This window comes from Pituophis catenifer, unplaced genomic scaffold, assembly GCF_029215685.1.
Source record: "Pituophis catenifer annectens isolate HBS135680 unplaced genomic scaffold, rPitCat1.0.hap2 SCAF_3, whole genome shotgun sequence".
In the NCBI taxonomy this organism is placed as follows: Eukaryota; Metazoa; Chordata; class Lepidosauria; order Squamata; family Colubridae; genus Pituophis; species Pituophis catenifer.
The window spans coordinates 44148723-44168413 of NW_027256883.1; the positions used below are offsets into that span (position 1 = coordinate 44148723).

General features: G+C 35.5%; 1 protein-coding gene and 3 non-coding genes across 6 annotated transcripts; 3 read left to right on the top strand and 1 right to left on the bottom strand.

The window, feature by feature from the left end:
* Positions 1 to 443: 443 nt before the first annotated feature.
* On the bottom strand, positions 444 to 9613 carry UBE2V2 (ubiquitin conjugating enzyme E2 V2). 3 transcript variants are annotated; one of them, XM_070940550.1, is made up of 6 exons: positions 9550 to 9588; positions 8140 to 8178; positions 6130 to 6275; positions 4070 to 4120; positions 2405 to 2530; positions 444 to 1315 (listed from the first exon to the last, which is right to left on the bottom strand). In XM_070940550.1, exons 4-6 carry the CDS (start codon positions 4088 to 4090, stop codon positions 1169 to 1171), a joined length of 294 nt encoding a protein of 97 aa, XP_070796651.1. In that variant the 5' UTR covers positions 4091 to 4120; positions 6130 to 6275; positions 8140 to 8178; positions 9550 to 9588; the 3' UTR covers positions 444 to 1168. The 3 variants fall into 3 exon arrangements, with proteins under 3 accessions (XP_070796651.1, XP_070796650.1, XP_070796649.1); XM_070940549.1 differs by lacking the exon at positions 4070 to 4120; XM_070940548.1 differs by lacking the exons at positions 4070 to 4120; positions 8140 to 8178 and having other exon boundaries at positions 9550 to 9613.
* Positions 9614 to 10748: 1135 nt separating this feature from the next.
* TRNAA-AGC (transfer RNA alanine (anticodon AGC)) lies at positions 10749 to 10821 on the top strand. Its single transcript has one exon. It is a non-coding gene; the product is annotated as a tRNA-Ala (tRNA).
* A 485-nt stretch (positions 10822 to 11306) lies between these two features.
* TRNAA-AGC (transfer RNA alanine (anticodon AGC)) lies at positions 11307 to 11379 on the top strand. Its single transcript has one exon. It is a non-coding gene; the product is annotated as a tRNA-Ala (tRNA).
* Positions 11380 to 12002: 623 nt separating this feature from the next.
* On the top strand, positions 12003 to 12075 carry TRNAA-AGC (transfer RNA alanine (anticodon AGC)). The gene has a single exon. It is a non-coding gene; the product is annotated as a tRNA-Ala (tRNA).
* Positions 12076 to 19691: the final 7616 nt, after the last annotated feature.

Below are 19691 nucleotides of genomic sequence, written 5' to 3' on the forward strand. Positions count from 1 at the left end.
AGGAAAAGAAATATAAGGCAGAATGAATTTTCAACACCTTACTGTCCATCTAGGGCTCCTTGAACCATCGAGCAGCAATTGCACAAAACACAAAAGCACCTAAAAAGCCAGCAATAACATACTTACAAGGAGTTGTATCTTTCCCCTCTTATTATTTTTAATACTATACCTGCTAATAGCAAAGAGAGTTCAAAGAGAGAATTCAACATACGAACTGAGCATCACAAAAGCAAAAAGGTTACAATAGAGGGCCATTTAGTTCAAAATTAAAGAAAAAGAATTTACACATGCAGAGTCTAATATAACTGGTTCCACTAAAATTGCTCCAGCAGCCTAGATACCAAGAAAAAGAGTAATTAAGACAAGATTAGGAGCAACATTTGACTTCTCAATCTTGCAGGGTACTGCCAGCGTAAATTTAGAAATAGCACAGCCTCGGGGGATATTTTTCACATTTTATTTACATTTGAAGACTAACTTTATTCTCAATCACATATCCATACACCTATTTCCTTTTTTTTTTGTTTGTTGGTTTCACTAAAACTTAAATGCATGGTTTATTAGAACGAAGACTGTAAACAAATATTTGCAAAGTCCATTACATGAAACACACAGGAGCTGCTTAAAAGAAAATCATTCCCCCATTTTATAAATACAAGTATCAAAACAATCCTGACCATATTCTGAAACACTACTAGCAGTCAGCACCCACACATTGCAAAAATTAAACAAGTTGAGCAATGGTATTTGCAGTACCTGCTACTTAATTGTTTTAATCTGCAGCTCTTTCACTAAAGCAAGATGGATAAAGCATGCCATTAGTTTCTTTTTTTTTTCTTCTTGCAAAAAGTTTCTGAAACATTATTCCACAGCAACCTGACACTTCCGATCATGCGCTCATCTTGAAACACTGGAGTTCCAAATTTAGGCTACTTCAGGCTTATGCTTAAAATGATAGTGCTTGGTAAAGAGGAAAAAATTGTGCTGCCTTTTTTCTGATTGTGCCTGAAAACATATGGGGCATACATATACATATATATTCTTTCAATGTCCAGATCATATACACCAGCAGAAACTCTTAATGTGTGGGTGGTTTGCATTGTGAAATTGAATCAAGACATTAACATAAGTAGAAGTTGTTTAAGACAAGTTTGGGATTCAGCTAAAATTAATTGTTGTAAGTTTGCCCTTCTGGAGGTTGTGGAAGCTTCATATTTTCTTTGGACATCATTAGACGCCTTAACTCTTGAAGTACAACTTTAATGCTATAAGAATTTTGCCATTTTGCTAACACTGGTATGCTCCGTGCATCCACCTATAAAGAAAGAAATCATACATTTAAACTGAGAATGTAGAATAATTCATTCTACAATGATGTCAACAATCAGCATGTATATTTCAGAAAATATGAACACCAATTTAAACCTGTGGTTTGGTGTTTAAACTGCTGCATTAATTTGTAAATGCAAAAAATGGAGACTACTGATTATTGCAACATAAAAGAAATTATTACTCAGTGTCTCAAATAAGAATCTTTATCTTGGTGCCCTTTGAATTTTTAAAAAAGCCAAGCTATGGGCTTGGGAGGGATGAGGGATGCTTTCAATGAATGAATATAATTTTTCCTCAACAATTCAAAAATGGAAAAGCATATGAAAAGCAGGAAATTATTTATGTATATATATTTTATATTGTCATATTCAGAAAATACTGTTTGAATATACTCCAATTTTCTGGGACTAGTACGTCAAATATTCAATGATATTGCTTTATCTTTAAAAAAATACTCAGCTATTTATTTTTAATTTCTGGAATATGCATAACTGTTGACTTTTAAAATAGAAATTCTTATATATTATTCTTCAACAATTTGCAGTTACAATCTCATTAATTGTTTATCTATCTATCTATCGAGGACAGTCCAATTAGATATATACATTAAGAGGATTATCAGAAACAGACATATTTAGCCTCTACTCCATCAGTCTCCTTGCAGCTGCCATGGCAAAGTGGGATTACAGTTCCCACTACTACCTCTCAATATGCAGTTCCCATAGTCAGCTCTATGTTTTACTAATCTCTGATAACAAATAAAACACTACTAAATTAAAAGTTTTAACTTTTACTATTAATTAGTAAACATTCTATTGTGAGCTATTTTATATCTGAATCAAAATTTTAATAGTGGTGTATTTATCAATATGCTCTTTTAAAAAATTGTAATCAATCTCATCATTTTGGCAATAATTACCGTGATCCAGATGTACCGTATATAATTACACACTGGTACATGACAATTTATAAAGAGGTATGTTCCTTAATTCTAAGCCCAACCTCTCCTGCCAAGCACAATCCTTCACAACTTTCCTGCCAAATTAATTGGCTAATTTTGTATCCAACTTACCATTCCATTGGAATTATTTATTCCATTCATATTAATTTTAGTTACAAATCTAACTGTTGGAGGTGCTTCAGGATATTTAGGCCCACACTCTACTTTCAAGCTGTATATTCTGTTTTCATAATTTGTCTAGTAAACAGAGAAGACAAAAAGTTAATCATAATGAAAATATGCATTCACAATTTTAAGAAAACAACTAAATAAAGCCAGCCATATTTCAGGGCTGGTAGACTTTTGCTGAGCAAATGCAGCAGAAATAAAAGAATGTTAGAGATATATTACAATATTCACTTCTGTTAATCAGCTGATTAATAGATTTTAGGCTTTTTTAGGAGTGGCATTTACAGCCAATCTAATTAACTGTAGAATTATCACCATTCGAAAGGATTTGTTTGTAAACCTAGTTTCAATTCTACCTAAAAATATGTATGCCTAGTAACCATAACTGAATGGGGAAAAGCAATACAATATTTTCAATTTAATTAATATAAAAATGGCTACATGATTATCTGCTTGCTTCTTTATGGCATTATAGACTATTTTGGGCATACTATATTAAAGGTTTTAGCCAAATATTTTTAAAAAAAAAATTAGAGAAATTTAAAAATATCCCTATAATAGCAATCCTTAAGAATTGTTCCAAGAATCAATTTTACACTCCCCAAAAGGCCTTGAGAACTCCTAATACTTGTTATTTGATTCTCAAGATCCTCCAGATTCTATCATTTATTTTTATTAATGTGTGGAAGAGGAAAAATATTGCACACAAGTGAAGTAATCAAATTGTCTTTACAATTTAAATAACTATACTGTACATTCAAATTAAACAAAATCAAAGTTACTTTTGTCATACCATAGCAATTTCTTTATTCTAAGCACACTTAGTTTTTGAAATGCCAACCTTGGAATCCCATGATAGGACAACTATAGCTTCTGAACCTAAAATAATGTGCATACCTGACAGAACAAAATAATGGTGGCAAAACACAATCAATTTATTAAAAATACAGAACTTGCTAAATAAAATCAATTTCTGTAAATTTGTAATAGTTTGAAAATAAATATCAAAACTAATTATATCTAGATGCTAATCATATTTCTCTTTTCAACTTAACCAAGCTGTATTTTCTTACAACCCAGTTTTTCCCATTGAACAACAGTATGCTTTATAGTTGTTCCATGTACACTTATTCATTTTATGCTGCCTTTATCATTTTTATAAATAAAGGCAGCAAATATACTCAATACTCCTTCCTCCTCCTATTTTCATCACAACAACCAGGTGAGCTGGCCTCAGAGAAAGTGACTAGTCCAAACTCACCCAGCCAGCTTTCATGCCTAAGGCACAACTAAAACTCAAATCTCCTGGTTTCTAGCCTTATGCCTTAAATTTTGCTGCTATTATGTTCTGATGGATATTGACCTTTCAGTTTCACAAATTCATGGCTATGCAATGATTGGACTACATATAAATTTACAAAGCAAGTTTCCCCTTATGCAAATTTATTTTCTGATCTCAAGAGGTTCCCTATCTCTTTATCGCAGATTTGAGGACCGCCTAGAAATGCGGTCATTAAAAATAATTTTGGCAGAATGGTATCCACCACAAGATAACAACCCATTAAGGTAGAAAGATTCAACCCATTAAGGTAGAAGGTTTCTTCACACCTGTTTACTTCCATTTTCCATACTTGCTCAAGAAGCAATTCAGATTTTGAGCTAAAATAATACAAAATGACAGTATTTAGGGCACTGTCCTAACTAGAATAAAATGTTGGTTATTTCAATAGATTTTTTTTCTGTGTACAAGTAAAAAGTAAAGTTATTTCAAGTCAAACTTGATTCCTGGTGACTTTATGGATATACTGCTCTTTGCAGCAATATGGAAGTTGTTTGCCAATGTAATCTTTTTTTCTTTTCCTCTGATCTAAAGCCCTGGAAATCCTCAGTTTTCCACTCAAATACTAACTAGCCCATGCCCAATTAGCTTCCATGGCCAGATACTATTACCCATATTAGGTAGTATATAATTATTTAATCTCTATTTGTCTTATTAATATACGATTAATGAAGTCATTAGTTAGCAAATTATACGAAAGCATAAATCAAATATATATATACATAAACAGAACTGAGAAAACTGTGGGCATACATCAAGCTAATCATCAGAGAGATCAATTCTGCTGATTGAAGAGTAATCTAAAAATTAATGTTACAAAATAGGGCTATCAACTGCTTTCTTTCCTAGATAAAATGATATTCAGCATAAAGATTACACCTATATTATTATAATTAAAACATTCTAGATAGAAGTAATTCTTAAAGCTTCAGGCAGTGAAGTTGCAAATAGCGTATTTACTGGACCTAAATACTGAGGGACTTCCATTTTTACGGTTTTAGATATATTTATAGGTGATGATTTTAATGTTTTATGCTGTAAGCCATCTGGAGTCATTTCATTACAAAATGGGCAGCAAATAAATTTAATAATAAATAATAATTCCCTCAACAGCACTGAGAAAATCCTCAAATTTCTCAGTGCTAGGATCTCCATTCTGTAGAACTTTTCTCAGCTTAAACTAGTAAGTGTTACAATTACAAAAAAGAAATACAAAAAGAAATAAAAGAACTTTAGTGTAAGCACCAGCCTATTTAAAATACTTTTATACCAAATAAACAAAATTCATTAAATTGTGTTCAGTTCTAAGCAGTACTGGGTTTTAAATCCTGTCGCTACCGGTTCGCTCATGGACGCGCTCACGCATATGCGCAACGCTTCTGCACATGTGCAGAGATGTCAGGGCGGGCGGGCGGAGCCTGCCATCACCAACCCACCACTGGTTCTAAGATACAAATTTGTATCAAAGAGCAAAATGCTGTATAATACTGATACATAAAACTAACAAGGCCGTCATGTGTAAGTTAAATCAGACAGAATAACTAATGTTGGTATACCTAACAAGAAAATTATACTCCAAACCCAGCAACAGACACACATCTAAGAGGTCCAAGAAGGATGCAGTGGATGGAGGATAGGTTTCCATGTGGCAGTAGCTCACATTCCCTTCTGTCTTTCACTTTATCTCACATATTAACCCTGGGGGAGAGGCCCACAAAAAAGGGGGAGGAAAAGCAACGTATCTTTGGATTCTTTAATGCAGGCCAATTGACCTCTTGTCATACATACATACATACACACACTAACCGAAAGGAGGGGATCTGCAAGAAAGCCTAATATGACCAAGATTTTTTATTTCTGAAAATCATATCAATTTCTTTGCAAAATGTAGCTATCAAGTATTATTTCAATATTGAATCCATGGAATAAGATAATATATTTCAGTTGCATCACTATTGGAGAGTAGCGTTCAAAATTCATGAATCCTTCACTTTGTGAAATAGCTACCAGTGAGCTCTATTTTCTCAATATATTATTATAGAGTTAATGAACATATACATATAAAGGTATTTGCCCTTATTATTTTAAGTATATTGTTCATGTTTTAGATTGAGCATATAAGAAATATTTCCAACTATACCCAAAAGGGAAAATATTTTTTTGTAACTTCCACTATTAATTCCTATTACTTAAAAGACTCCTGACAAATTCCACATTTACATTCAAAGGAAGACTTGAATGTAATTATATTAACTACCACTGATCATGTTCTCTTAAAATATGACCCAAATGTTTCTTTTTAGAAAAATATTTAACTTGCAGCACCAACCCTTGGTGGTCCAATAATCATGCCTGTCCACCGTGTAAGTGTCATGTCTTCATCATCTTCCAGACCCCAGCTTACTGTACCATCTCCTACTCCTTTTTGACCCTCTTCAAGTTCTTCCAACAAGCGAAAATTACGAGGGACTTTAACTATTGGAGAGAAATGAAGTAATATTAACATTTTTAAAAACAGTATTAAGAATTTATGTAACCTGTTAGTAAATATGTTTCATCTAATCCAACCATTATCAATCACACATCAGAATGTTTGTATTTAAGCAAAACAAAAACACTTTCATGGTAAACAAAGTACATCCCAATTGAAAATTAAACCATTATGCATAAAATAATGTTGTTCTAAGTCGTTCAGAGGTGCCTCGAACTGCGAGATGAACAATATATAAATTAGATGGATTTTTCAAATTATATGGATAAATGTTTATTTTGGAATAAAACACTTTATCGTGAGTCTTTTAAATGATAGATTCTAAATATCAAATTTCATACTTGGAAGTCAAATCAATTTTCTGCATCAGAAAACAGCTCTTTTTTGATAGTGAGGATTTGTTCAGTTAATGTTATCAATGACTGACAACCAATCTCCATGAAACTTTATCAAATGTGAATAATCAAATCTTGACTTAATCCTTTTTCTTTCCAGAATATATAACACTTTTTTCCATAGTGAGACACTGAAATTAGAGAGTTTCTAACTACTAGTTTTAGAACAAGCTAGAATATTAAACCAATCTCAGATTATGGTTTATAATTTCTGATTTGTTGTAAAGATGACAACTGTAATTCTGTAGTTTAGACAAAATAGGAAACTACAGACAGAGTATTTCTGATTAGTTTTATTATATTGAGCAGGCAACTGCTCAATACATGAGTGCTCCAGGGGGCAGGCAACTGACTATTGCCATTCAGTATAGCACGGCCAGGTACAAGATAGGTGTTCCAGAGGGTAGAAGCATGGAAAAATGACAGGAGTGGGAACAGACCTATGCCTTCACCTCCCAGCATGTGAGAAGCTGGCAGGGAAGGTTACAATGATGATAATGTGACCATGGGATACTGCAACCATTGTAAGTGGAAGCTGGTTACCAAGTGCCAGATCTCAATCACATGACCACAGGGGAGTGGAACTTTTGAAGACCAGGCTTTTTGTTGTTAAGGTACTAGGTCTGGGAAAACATCTGGTGCAAAGTAAGTTTATGATATTTCATTTTCTTATCAATTATATGCTTCAAAACCACATTTGTACTGGTCACTGAAATTGATATCAGATTATTCATTCAAATATTGTCATACCTGATTCTTTCTCTAGATTAATAATTATGCAAACATGTTGTATCAATTAACTTGGTTGAATATTACTATGCCCACACAGTAATTTTGCTTTTGGAGACACAAACTGAGGAAAGATCTATGGGTTTTTATTAGATGGTACCTTCAACTCAAGATAGAAGTCTGAACTTTATTTTATTAAAATATACTGGGAAAAAATAGCAATTGTAGCTATCATACTAAAATACACAAATAAGAAACTCATCTATTCCATGTTGTGAATTCAAACAAAGTGAAAAAGGACATCTTAGCAAATTCTAAACAGCTACCTTCTCTTACAGAAAAGCAATGTGTTTTATTTCTACATAATGTAAGATATAAACACACACTATACTTGTTCAGTACATACTTATCTGAACTAGATGTAGATTTATAAATTGCTTTTCTCATGTAAGAAATACTATCATTGCTTCCCATAAGACTTCCTGAATTTGTCAAGTTTTAGATAATACTTAAAAACACAAGTATTTATTATACTTTTTGAAGTAATACTAAGAATCAAAACTCTTAAGCAGATGCCAGTTATTAAAACATTTGTGTAGATACAATTTATTTCAAACCTAATCAAGTACTTTATTTTAAAGTAATGGCTTATTTTATTGCTTTGTATACTGCACTGGACTCTTATGACAGAGATACAAATATAAAAATACTGTACATTACTTACATTTAATAATTTAAGCATCCATTGTGTGCAAAACACATCCTGTTTAACAAGAAACAATATTTACAGTCTAAGCAAATCAGAATATAAGGGCAGCTGCCAAAGGCCTAGTTGCCTTATCATGGCAATTGGATGCCCATGGGAAACTCAGAAGTTATGAATAAAACACCATCTCCAGGTAACTACCGGTATGATTAATGTTCACTGATTTAACAATCCCATCTGTATCAACAATTCAATAATTAGACAGCGTAAAGCATCAAATTAATGATCTGTAGCCCTAGAATACTTAAATACAGAGTTGAGATGCAATGATGCCATTTCATGAACCCAAAATAAGAACTGATTTAATCAAGATTTTATTAATTTAGGATACTAGAAAAATAAATTTTGTGAATATAATATATATACACACTGAATCATTGTTTTATTTTTCCATACTCACTGAAATGCCACATCATCAGAAGCACAGGTGCTTCTGAATGAATTTAGGGTGAATTTCTGGTTAACTTATATGTCCTTTCCACAAACAATTTTTTTAATCATTATGTGAACAATGAGAAGATATGGACAAAATACCAAGAACACCCAAGTCAGAGTAATATAAAAGACAAGGCATACTGCAAAGGAGCAAGAATATTCACATTTATCATACAGCCTAAACAGAAAAAGCAGAGGAACAATCAAAAAAGGAAGAAAACAAAATCCTAAGATTATATAAACTGCTTAAGTGGCAGATCTTTCCTGAGATCCGAAGGAAGTTAGCCAAGATGACAGAGGAGGAGGAAAGCGCATGAGATTATCAAATAGAAAACCTTAAGAACAAGCATTCTTCAGAACCAATAGAATAGTAAGCGAAGATGCCAGGCAAAACTCATTGGGTGTTTTTTTTTTAAAAAAAAAGATCTGTTAATCAGGTAAATCCCAGACTTTAATATCTGTATTTTCGACCGAATTCAGTCTGGCTTGGGAAGAGCCGCATTTGTCAGCATCCTGACTGGAAAGGGATGCGACCGAAGACATTGCTCAGCTCGCACAGCCCTTTAAGCCCTGGAAGTTTCCGCCACAGAAATAGGTTCAAAGACCCAGAAAACCGGTCACCGCCCGTCAAGATGCAAAAGCCGCCTTGGAGGGCGCGTTTGACGCCTTCGACACGTTCCTAACCCGGTGTCTTTCCCCTCCCGGGTCTCTTCCAAGCGAATTCCCTGCCCCGGCGCCAAGCCTTCGGCCTCTCCTCCGCTTCCCCGGGTGGAACTTCAGTCGGGCTTTACTGACGCCGCTCACCCCCCCCCTCCCTCCCGAGGGTTAGTCTCAGCCCCACGCTCGAAGCCTTGTCATCGGAGGGCCCCTCCCCCCCAACCGACAGCGCCGCAGCAAGCCCCAAATGACCCCCACCCCAATCTCAGCACAGACCTGTGGATCCGGCCATCTTGTCCAAACCCCTCCCCCACCAGCCGGAAACACACTGGCGGCCAGCCGTGAGTGTTGCTTTGCGTGCAACGTCATTTCCTGGAAACAAACCCCTCCCCTTCACTGAACTTTTTTTTCTTTTTTGGTGGCGGTGGTGGTGGTGAGATCCGTCAATCTCACGGCTAGCATAGAATGAGGGCCTTTGCATCCGGGAAGGGAGGGCGCGATAAGCGCTGCCGCGTAAATAGAAGGTGGGGCGGTTCCAACCAGTAGAATATTCTGGAGAAATTTGCTAAATAGACTTGTGTTCAGGAAGCTGCTGCTAATGTGCTCAACAAGTATTTTACCATCTGAGTAGTTAATTCATTTCACAAAGCATTTTACCATCTGAGTAGTTAATTCATTTCGCAGCATGTAATACTTAGGTTCCAGTTGGGCTATGTAGTTTGGCTGAGGAATGGGCTTCCCTGGGCAGTAATCACTAAGCTGAAATTCCACTGAAGTATAAATTTAGAGTCTCCAGACCAGTTTTCACAGATACGGCTGGTGAGAAAGAAGATCACAGGAGTGACTAGGATGAGGAGGAAATACTTGTCATTATTGTGTGGTTGTTACCTTGAGGAGTGGTAGCTTTTATTGACTTCTCACATGGTTTCAGATCCAGCCTTACTACTCCCAGTACTATGCTTATAGGATTTAATCCTAACGGAGCTGCATATTTCCAAGATTCAGTTTGGAATTGAATGGTTTCGTCAGACTTATTAACCTTCAAAACAGCATTGCCCTCAGCAAATGACACGTGCCATGACACTTCACCACCACGGATAAGGCTATCATAACAGCACTAAATGCGTAGATAGCCTTAATTTTTACCATAATCTCATACGTGAGTGTGTTTTAAGGCCTCAAAAATCGTGTTTGGATTCAGTGAATGTATTCCGTTAACAGACCTCCTTTCCGTTGTTTATTAGATTGAGAGTTTGTTAATGCGTTGTTTTTAAAAAGTATGCAATGTGAAATATTATTAATATATGAGAAAGAATAGATTTAAAACAAGATTTATTAAAACTGCATGTTTCACTTTTAATTAAGCTGTCAGGTGACGCAGAATACCCAATACGGTTTACTGGTTAATCTATGTAGCGTGAACTCCTTCGTCTTTGTTTACTTTTAAATGGAACACCGAGAAGCACACTTAGGAAGGGGAATTAGCTCAAATGGTAGAGCGCTCGCTTAGCATGCGAGAGGTAGCGGGATCGATGCCCGCATTCTCCAAGGTACTGCTTTTTTTTTTTTTTTTTTAGATCTTCCTCATACAGCCAGTAGTTAACAGTTCTCTTATTAGGCAAATGGCTAGTTAATCCAGGAGAGGTTATTACTGCACCAATGAGTGTTATGAACCATTGTGGTTTTAAATGGATATGCAATCAAAGTTTCGTGGGCACTTGACATTTATAAGGGAGGAGGAAGATTAGAACATATTTATGGAAGAAACATATTTGATTATTCAGAAGGAAGGGGGGGAGGAGACTGAAAGCAGCAGACGTCTCACAGTTTCAGCTGCAATTAGCTGAATGGGTGAATCTTTGCTTTTTTAAAAAAAAGTGTATTTTGGCTCTCTTGATATTGCTTTAAGTTTCTTCCAAAGGAACCAAATATGAACGCTGTATTTGTGACGGTGGAGAATACATCGTAGTACTTAGTCTGAGCCATTCATTTCCTGTGATGATTCATCAGAGGTTGAGCAAACCCTCTTGAGAGGGGAATTAGCTCAAATGGTAGAGCGCTCGCTTAGCATGCGAGAGGTAGCGGGATCGATGCCCGCATTCTCCATGGTGTGCTTTTTATATTAAAAGAGAGAATATTCGAGGGGAGGGGGAATCAGGACATTCAAATTAAGTCGTGTATATTCCCGGTATCCAATGTATTCCTTTTAAGAAAATATAGTGGAATATAATTTTGGGGTGAATTTTTTTTAAAAAAAAACTCAGACTACTGTATTGCCCAGAATAAAGATGTGGGGAATTAGCTCAAATGGTAGAGCGCTCGCTTAGCATGTGAGAGGTAGTGGGATCAATGCCCACATTCTCCATGGCGTAGTTTCTTTTTTAACCCCATGTTTTTATTTATAAAGCTTTGCTTTTGATTGTTACATAGGATAAATGGAAGATCGAATAGCAAAACTTTCCATTTCTTCACATGAGTACCTGCAATTGAATGGTGACAATTTTAAGTAGAACTGCCTTAACTAAACATAGAAAGAGAATTACAAAAACTATTATTTGCTCTTGTTTTATCATAAACACAAACTTCCAAATCCTGGTATAAAGGGCTTATTTTCAGTATAGACTGTTGCTTTGCAGTTTTGCTTCGGAATGAACTGTGAATCAACAAAAATCCCCTGTTCTTTTCGACAAAGCTTTCTATACAGTAACTGCCAAACTGCTGCATTGGGTGGGGAATTAGCTCAAATGGTAGAGCGCTCGCTTAGCATGCGAGAGGTAGCGGGATCGATGCCCGCATTCTCCAGTTTTCATTTCCAGTCCATTTTAAGAAGAACTATTTTGTTTCGTTTTTTTGAAAAGTACAAGAAAAATGAGGGAACCAGACAATCTTTTATCTTTTATCTTCTCTCTTTATTTTCTGGTGCTGCTATGATTAATCTTAGAAAAGATTAATGTTAATCTTAGAAAAAGTAATTCTGGAGCTGCAATGTAATTGTTGCCTTAATTTTATATTAAAATCAAAACAATAGTGAAATTTGAAAAAAGTAAACTAATATTAATAGTTGTTTATAAAGTGATTACTGTTGTGAACACTTTTTAATTTATGCTAATACTTAACAGCAATACTTCACAGATTTAGTTTTGCTTAAAGAAATAACCTTGATAAATTGATATGTTTGTTCCATAGAACAGAACCCAGTTTTTTGTAAATCATTTGCTATTTGTACTTATTTATATATTTGCTAACTCAATTTATACCCTGTCTTTCTGAACACAAGCTGGTTTATGTCAGAAAGCAAACAAATAAAGGAACCATTAAATCAAATATATGTTGTGCCTTGATTAATCTTGAAAAACACCATTTCCAAGAATCAATGCCACAGAATACTCTCTCCAGTCTGCCAACTTTGAAAATAAAGAGCTTTTGTGAGGAATATAACTTTCAATAGATTTGTAACAGGAATGGTATGTGCTCAAATGGTCAGGCCTTAAGCATCACAACAAGCAATAGCAACCACTGTAGATCTTTCCGTTTGGGGAACATCTGATCTCTATATCAGCGATTAAGTAGCTACCGACATGATGTTTTTGCACTAATAATCTCCCAGGATTTGAAATGGACATCTAACATTAGAACCATCACTAAAAAGGCACAACCAAAAAAGTTCTTGCATCAACTTTGGAAGTTCAGACTGTTCCTGGAGCTGTTGATACAGTTGTGCAGAGGAATTATTGAGTCTGTCATCTGTACTTGTTTGGTACAGCAACCAAACAGGACAGTAAAGACTCCAATGGATAGTTAACACTGCAAAAAGAACAATTGAAACCAGCCTGCCTTCCATAGAAGATCTGTCTATCAAAAGGGAGACTGGGAAAATATCTACAGATCCCTCATATCCTGGACATAAATCTGTTTCAACTCCTCCTTTCAGGACACTACTGTTAGAAGAATTATCCTTCTGGGTTCAGTTCCAAGTGGGGAAAAAAGACACTGGAAACATGGAGACTACTGGAAAGATGGACAGGATCACATAGTTTGAGTTCCTGAACAAAAAAAGGGGCAAGATGCAGCGAGTCCCCGGGTTTTATGCCCTCTCTGGCTTTGAACTTCCTGGGGCCCCGAAAGAGTATCCTGATTGGTTGTTGGACTCCCAGGGGGTGGGGGTCTTAGCTAGCCTTGCTGGCTGATGTAATTTTCCCTGGTGCCATGTGGTGAGTTTCTGTTGCTAGATGGGTCCTATTGTGTTAGTTTCTATTGCTAGATGGGTCCTATTGTATTGCATATGATGGTCCATTGACAAAGACGGGAAGAAATTGAGTTTCTGCCTTTGGCCCATTGACAAAGGGTGGGGGGGCAAGAAGGTGGGAGCTGCTTCATCTTTAAAATATGCTTCTCCATTTCTCATCCAGGGAAACATAATATTTTTAATATTTCCTAAAATATTTCATTCTTCTAGGAAAGGGGTGGGTGCTAACTTCCTACACTACTATAGGGCATTACATGCAAAAACAATTAGACACAGGGATAGTTTTTTCCCGAATGCCATCACTCTGCTAAACAAATAATTCCCTCAACACTGTCAAACTATTTACTAAGTCTGCACTACTATTAATCTTCTCATCGTTCCCACCACCCATCTCCTTCCACTTATGACTGTATGACTGTAATTCTGTTGCTTGTATCCTTACGATTCATAATGATATTGTTTCCTGATTGCTTATTTGTACCCTATGACTATCATTGTGTTGTACTTTATGATTCTTGATGAACATATCTTTTCTTTTATGTACACTGATAGCATATGCACCAAGACAAATTCCTTGTGTGTCCAATCACACTTGGCCAATAAAAAAAAATCTATATATTTACCCATGTTGTATGGCTGTAGTATTATTATTATTATTTTCATCTTCTCCACCACTTGCTCTTACTGCTATTATGTTATGATTACTATTACCCTGTTGCTTTGCGTGTACATTGAGAGCTTCTGCACCAGAGATAAATTCTTGTGTGTCTAATGACAGTTTATTTATTTATTTGTTTGTTTGTTTGTCAAACATGTACAGATAACAAGTATAGTATAAACATAAACAAAGGAAGTAAATACAAATAAATGGGGACAGTAAGACAGGGACTGTAGGCACGCTGGTATGCTTATGCATACCCCCTTTACAGACCTCTTAAGAAGGGAGTGAGGTCCACAGTAAACAGTTTGAAGTTGAAACTGTGAGGGTTTGAGGCTGTAACAACGGAGTCGGGGAGAGCATTCCAGGCATTGACCACTCTGTTAATGAAATCATTTCCTGTGATCGAGTTTGAAGTGGTTTGTATTGATTGTTTGACTGTGTACGATTGTGGTTGAAACTGAAGAAGTCATTGACAAGCAAGACATTGTAGCAGACAATTTTGTGTACTATGTTTAAATAAAAACTTTGCATTTCCCTCAGGCCTTGGATAGAGGTGGATGGGTCCTATGAATTATTAAGAATTTGGAGCAATGTCACCTTAACAATTGCTATTTTATGAGTATACATAACTGTGTACTGTTATTTCTAACTCTGTGAACTCAACCAGAGTCAATTGAAATAGAGCAGTTTAGAATTTAATAAATAAATGTATACTCTACTATTGAATAGAGAACTCTTGGAAAAGATGTTACTTATTTACTAGTTGATTATCAGGAAACCCTTTTTTAACCCTCCTGCATATTCCAATTTAAATATGCAGCTGATGTGGATTTTAAATCACACTTATTTCAAGGCTCCTTCAGCAACTTCAGACAAAAACTTCACTTGTGGCAAAAAGAGTGACATTAGGGGTTAGTCTCCCTGTGTATGTGTTCCCAAGCTTTGACTCACTTCAGAATGTTGGCATTGGCAGTCTGCTTAGTGTGCAGCTGACAGTCTTGAATCCTTTAAATGCAGGTTAGCTTCACAATAGCCTTAGCTACACTTACTTGCAGGTTTGTATCATACCATTTATTCAGGAACTTAAGACAGCATATGTAAACAGTCTCCCCCTATTTCCCCCCTCCCCACACACACATCATCCTATATGGTACATTTGACTGACAGAATGACTGGCTGAGGGTCATCAAGTGAGCTTGCGTAGCTCAGCAGCTCAGTTGGATCTGGATCTGTGCAGTCCCAATCTGATAAATTAACCATGCTTTTCATGCTAAGAAATTACTGTTTTGGCTAATTGGGGCTACTATTTAATGTGCTTAATTAAGTTTGTTAATTAATTTTCACAAAGACGCTATCTTATTTTTCAGACTGCAAAATGACATGTATTTGAAAGCATTTTTTAAAAATCCAAAAATGAACATTTCCTCCATCAGGGTATAATTATGTTTTTAGTGCTGTGGTACACTTAATTGAATTAATGTCATTATCATGAAAACACAAATATATGTATATATATTTTTCTATTTCTGTTTGGCAGGCTATTTCAATATATTTTAGCTAGCTATCTTTCGCTGAAAAGAGAACTACATGTTCTATTAGTTTCTGAATAGAATTTAATATATAAACTGTCATTGTTAATATTTCCCTACAAATATTACTAATCTGTTGCTGTCCCTTTTCCTGCAATGTTTTTTTTAAATTTTTTAAAACTGATCAACATTGTTTTATTTGCACCATGGAAAAAAATAACTACAATTGTAATTCAGTTTCATTCAAGTTTGCGTCCATCTCCTCCTTGTGGTTATAATTATTACAACAAACACAAATATTTTTCCAATAGTAGCAGTGGTATAAAATCTATGCTATTCTGTCCAACAATAATCCTCTTAGTTTATTTTAGAAAACAGTTTTGTTGTGGTGCAAGGATTTATACTGCTTATACCAGAGGAAAATTTGTTAAGTCTAAGCTAGTTACTGTGCAAACTGAAACCAGTTCAGGTTTAAATAGTGGCTTGGTTGAACTATAAATCACTTTTAGTGTGACCAAGAAATAAGGCTTATATAAAAGATGGGAGGCAAAATTGGTATTTGGTAGAATCAATTTTAACACACAGCCCAAGTGAAGTTTTGGAGTGTAACTTTCACCTTATTCTGTATAAAACATTGCTATTTTTATGTTGCACAGATGAGAAAAATTGCTAACAGGAAGTTTGAACAGAAGGCATACTGCCCAATATTTTGCATATAGGCTGCAGGAATCTTAGGGTTTTTTTATATAAGAACAAAATATCTGTTCAATGTAAGAAATCTTAAAATAAATTAGAAGTACATGACAAAGCAGGATGCCCATTATTACATCTTTATTCCAAAGAATGTCAAAATAGGCCATGTAACTTCTTAAAAAATAAAAAATAATAAAAAATAATAAAATAAAAAGGGAAATACGGACAGCAAATAAATGTTTTGTATCAGTTATGTTCCTTAAGATAGACATTTTGACTAATAAGTCTTCTGATTGTCATTTGACCATGTTCTTAAATTTTCAGATGTACCAGAGCTGAAAAAGTTCGCTAGTCTCTGTTTCAGGAATACCTTGTAAACTGAATGGGAGAAATTTCAAATTCTATCCTCTGTCCACTTCTCTGTTGAAATGCATGCCTCCACTTTATTGTCACAAAGAAGTTTAATAGCAAATCCGCATCTGATTTTGGGATGGCACAATAGCTCAGTGGTTAAGATGCTGAGCTTGTCAGCTGGGAAACCAGCAACCCAGGTTCGATACCTAAGCTCCCACAGGGTACAGTCCTGTCCTCTCCTGCCAACCTAGCAGTTTGAAAGCTTGTAAATGCAAGTAGATATAGGTACCACTTCAGTGGGAAGTGAACATCACTCTGTGACATATGTTGGCCATATGACCAAGAAATGTCTTCGGATGGCGCTGGCTCAATGGCCTTGAAATGGAGATGAGCACCGCCCCCTGTAGCCAACGACTAGCAGAGTAGAATCCACAGGGACTCCTACCATCTGATTAATATTATTGATTACTTAACATTCTAGTATGGCACTTGTTTCTAATATGAATCAAGTGGGTCATTCTTTATGAGGGATTAAAACGCAGTTGTAATTTGACCAAACTAAGAAACAAATGCCAGGTTTGCTTAAAACTATTTAAAAGATTGGATATTGCAACAGAGTCCTTTAAGTCTGAATTTGCTTCTCTGCATCTTTTATCTTCATGGGAATTTTGGAGTGTCTGAGATGCTTTTGGACCTTTCCTCCCTCCTCTCGTCTTCTGCATTGTTTATCTCATCACTTTGGTAATGGACCTTCTCCTTTGTTTTCTATGTTTTTCTTTGTGATTTAATTTAAAATGGCTATTTATTTCCAAGTGCTAATGCTGACTCTTGGTTTCTAAATGCTTGAACAGAGAACATCCAGAGTACTTCCTTACCCACATTTGACCTGAATGTTTATTCAGTTATACAATTCCGTCATCTATACATGACACACTGAAGCATAAACAGGTTGTGTTCATAAATTATCCAAGAGTCAGCTTGGAGCTCCTTTATGAACTGACATATTAGTGACAATTAGGAACAGATCTTTCAATATTATATGGCTGACTCAGTTTCAAAGCCTCTGTGCTAGTTCCTGTTTTTAGTTTCTCTTTGAAGCCTACCTCCCCTCCTCCCCACCAGTTTTATTTTCATTTTGTGAGATTTGCCGAGATCTATTATTTGTTTTGAAGGAAGACCCCCCCTCCCGAGATGGAAGAAACCATGAGGCAGCAAATAATTAAATCACAACCATTTACACCAGAGAAAAAAAGCCTTGTCTGGCTCATTGCCAAAGCTCACACTCCAGCCAAGTTCAAGGGTAAACACTTGAAATAAACCTAACTACAAACAATGCAATTAACGCTATCGTGTTTCCCCAAAAATAGGACCGTCTTATTTTTTTTTTAACCCAAAATAAGCACTTGGCCTTATTTTCGGGGAGGTCTTATTATGTGTTTAAATATTTTTGGGGAGGGCTTATTTTCAGGGGGGGCTTATTTTAGTGCATGTGCTCAAAAGCCCGGTTGGGCTTATTATCAGGGGATGTCTTATTTTAGGGGAAACAGGGTAGAATGCAGCAAAAGAGCAAACACAGTAGCTGTTGCTTGTTAGACCAATTACTAGAAGAAATAGACACAGAAATTAGAGATTTCTCAGCCCTCCTTCTTTTCAGGAACAGAGATAAACCTTCTTCCTTCCAAACAAATAAGGAAAATTATCCCATCAATAAATACAGGATTAAACGTCACCAAGCACAGAATTAAACGTCACCAAAAACCAGTTTTAGACCAAAACTCAGAAAGGTTATATAAAATCATGTTTGAATAACAATCTTTCTAGCTAGCCAAGAAGCCTTGTTGAATGTCACTCAGCGGGAAGAATCCTAATCAGGAAGCATTTTCCTCCCAAGTTTTAAATACTTGTATGCTTTATATTTAAATACTGGCATCTTAATTTCACTTTGAATGAATTTTAACCACTTGATTCTCAGTTTACAATGTACTGGAATTATAGCTTCCACCCAAATTCACTTGTCTGAAATGGGCAGCTATAGATGATGACCCAACGCATCATGAGTTGTATAGTGTTTAAGAAAAGTACAAGCTATATTGCTGATACTTCTATTTGACAGGAATACTTTTTATCATTTCTGATTGATGGCAGGTCCCCTCTTTGCATAACATATTGTCAAAGTCAAATTATTAAGTGTCTTACACATAGATCTTTGTCATCTTCTCAGCTAAGAACAGCAGCTTTAGACAGCCCCAAAATGTCAAGCAAACTCCAAAACTGTATCTCATATTTTCTATTGCTTTTATTTATTAGATTTATATCTTGCATTTTGTTCAGACTGGGGCAAAACACAGCATTTCCTTCTATTTTCCACAAAAGCAACCCTTGGAACTGGGTTTGATTGAGCATGTGTGTGACTGGCCTGAAGTCACCCAGTAAATTTCCATGGCTAAGGGTAGTGTTAAGTGTCAGTCTAATCACATGACTTTCAGTGCTATCATATTCTATACTTCTGTCATAACCTACAGCATTTATAAAAAATATTATATGCTTACTTAGAAGTTGAATTAAATTTGGTCTATTGATAAAGGCAATGAGTAGGACATCAATTTACTATACTGAAAAGGTTAAAATCTTTTCCAATTCTGAAACTCAGAACGAAGTCTTTTTGGAGGAATCAAAACACGAAACAATAATTTGCTCCTCAAAATATTAAGTTATCTTTCATATGTTGATGTAGTTCAGAACAATAACAATTTATGAGGGCTACCAAAACTACAGTATTTATGCAAAAGTAAGTGAGTTTATAAATATTCAAAGAAAATTAAAGTAAGAAGTTTTGTTCACAATTCACATAAAGCTTTTTAAAAGAATATGGTAAACCTTACAGGCCTAGTCTTCCACCTGAATTGTTTGCTTTCTAAACATGAAATTATTAAGA

Coding starts and splice junctions, on each gene's coding strand:
- UBE2V2 (XM_070940548.1), bottom strand. Junction 2,531..6,129: donor TGATTATTGGACCACCAAGG/GTTGGTGCTGCA, acceptor TCTGTTTACTAG/ACAAATTATGAAAACAGAAT. Junction 1,316..2,404: donor TAAATAATTCCAATGGAATG/GTAAGTTGGATA, acceptor CTTTCTTTATAG/GTGGATGCACGGAGCATACC.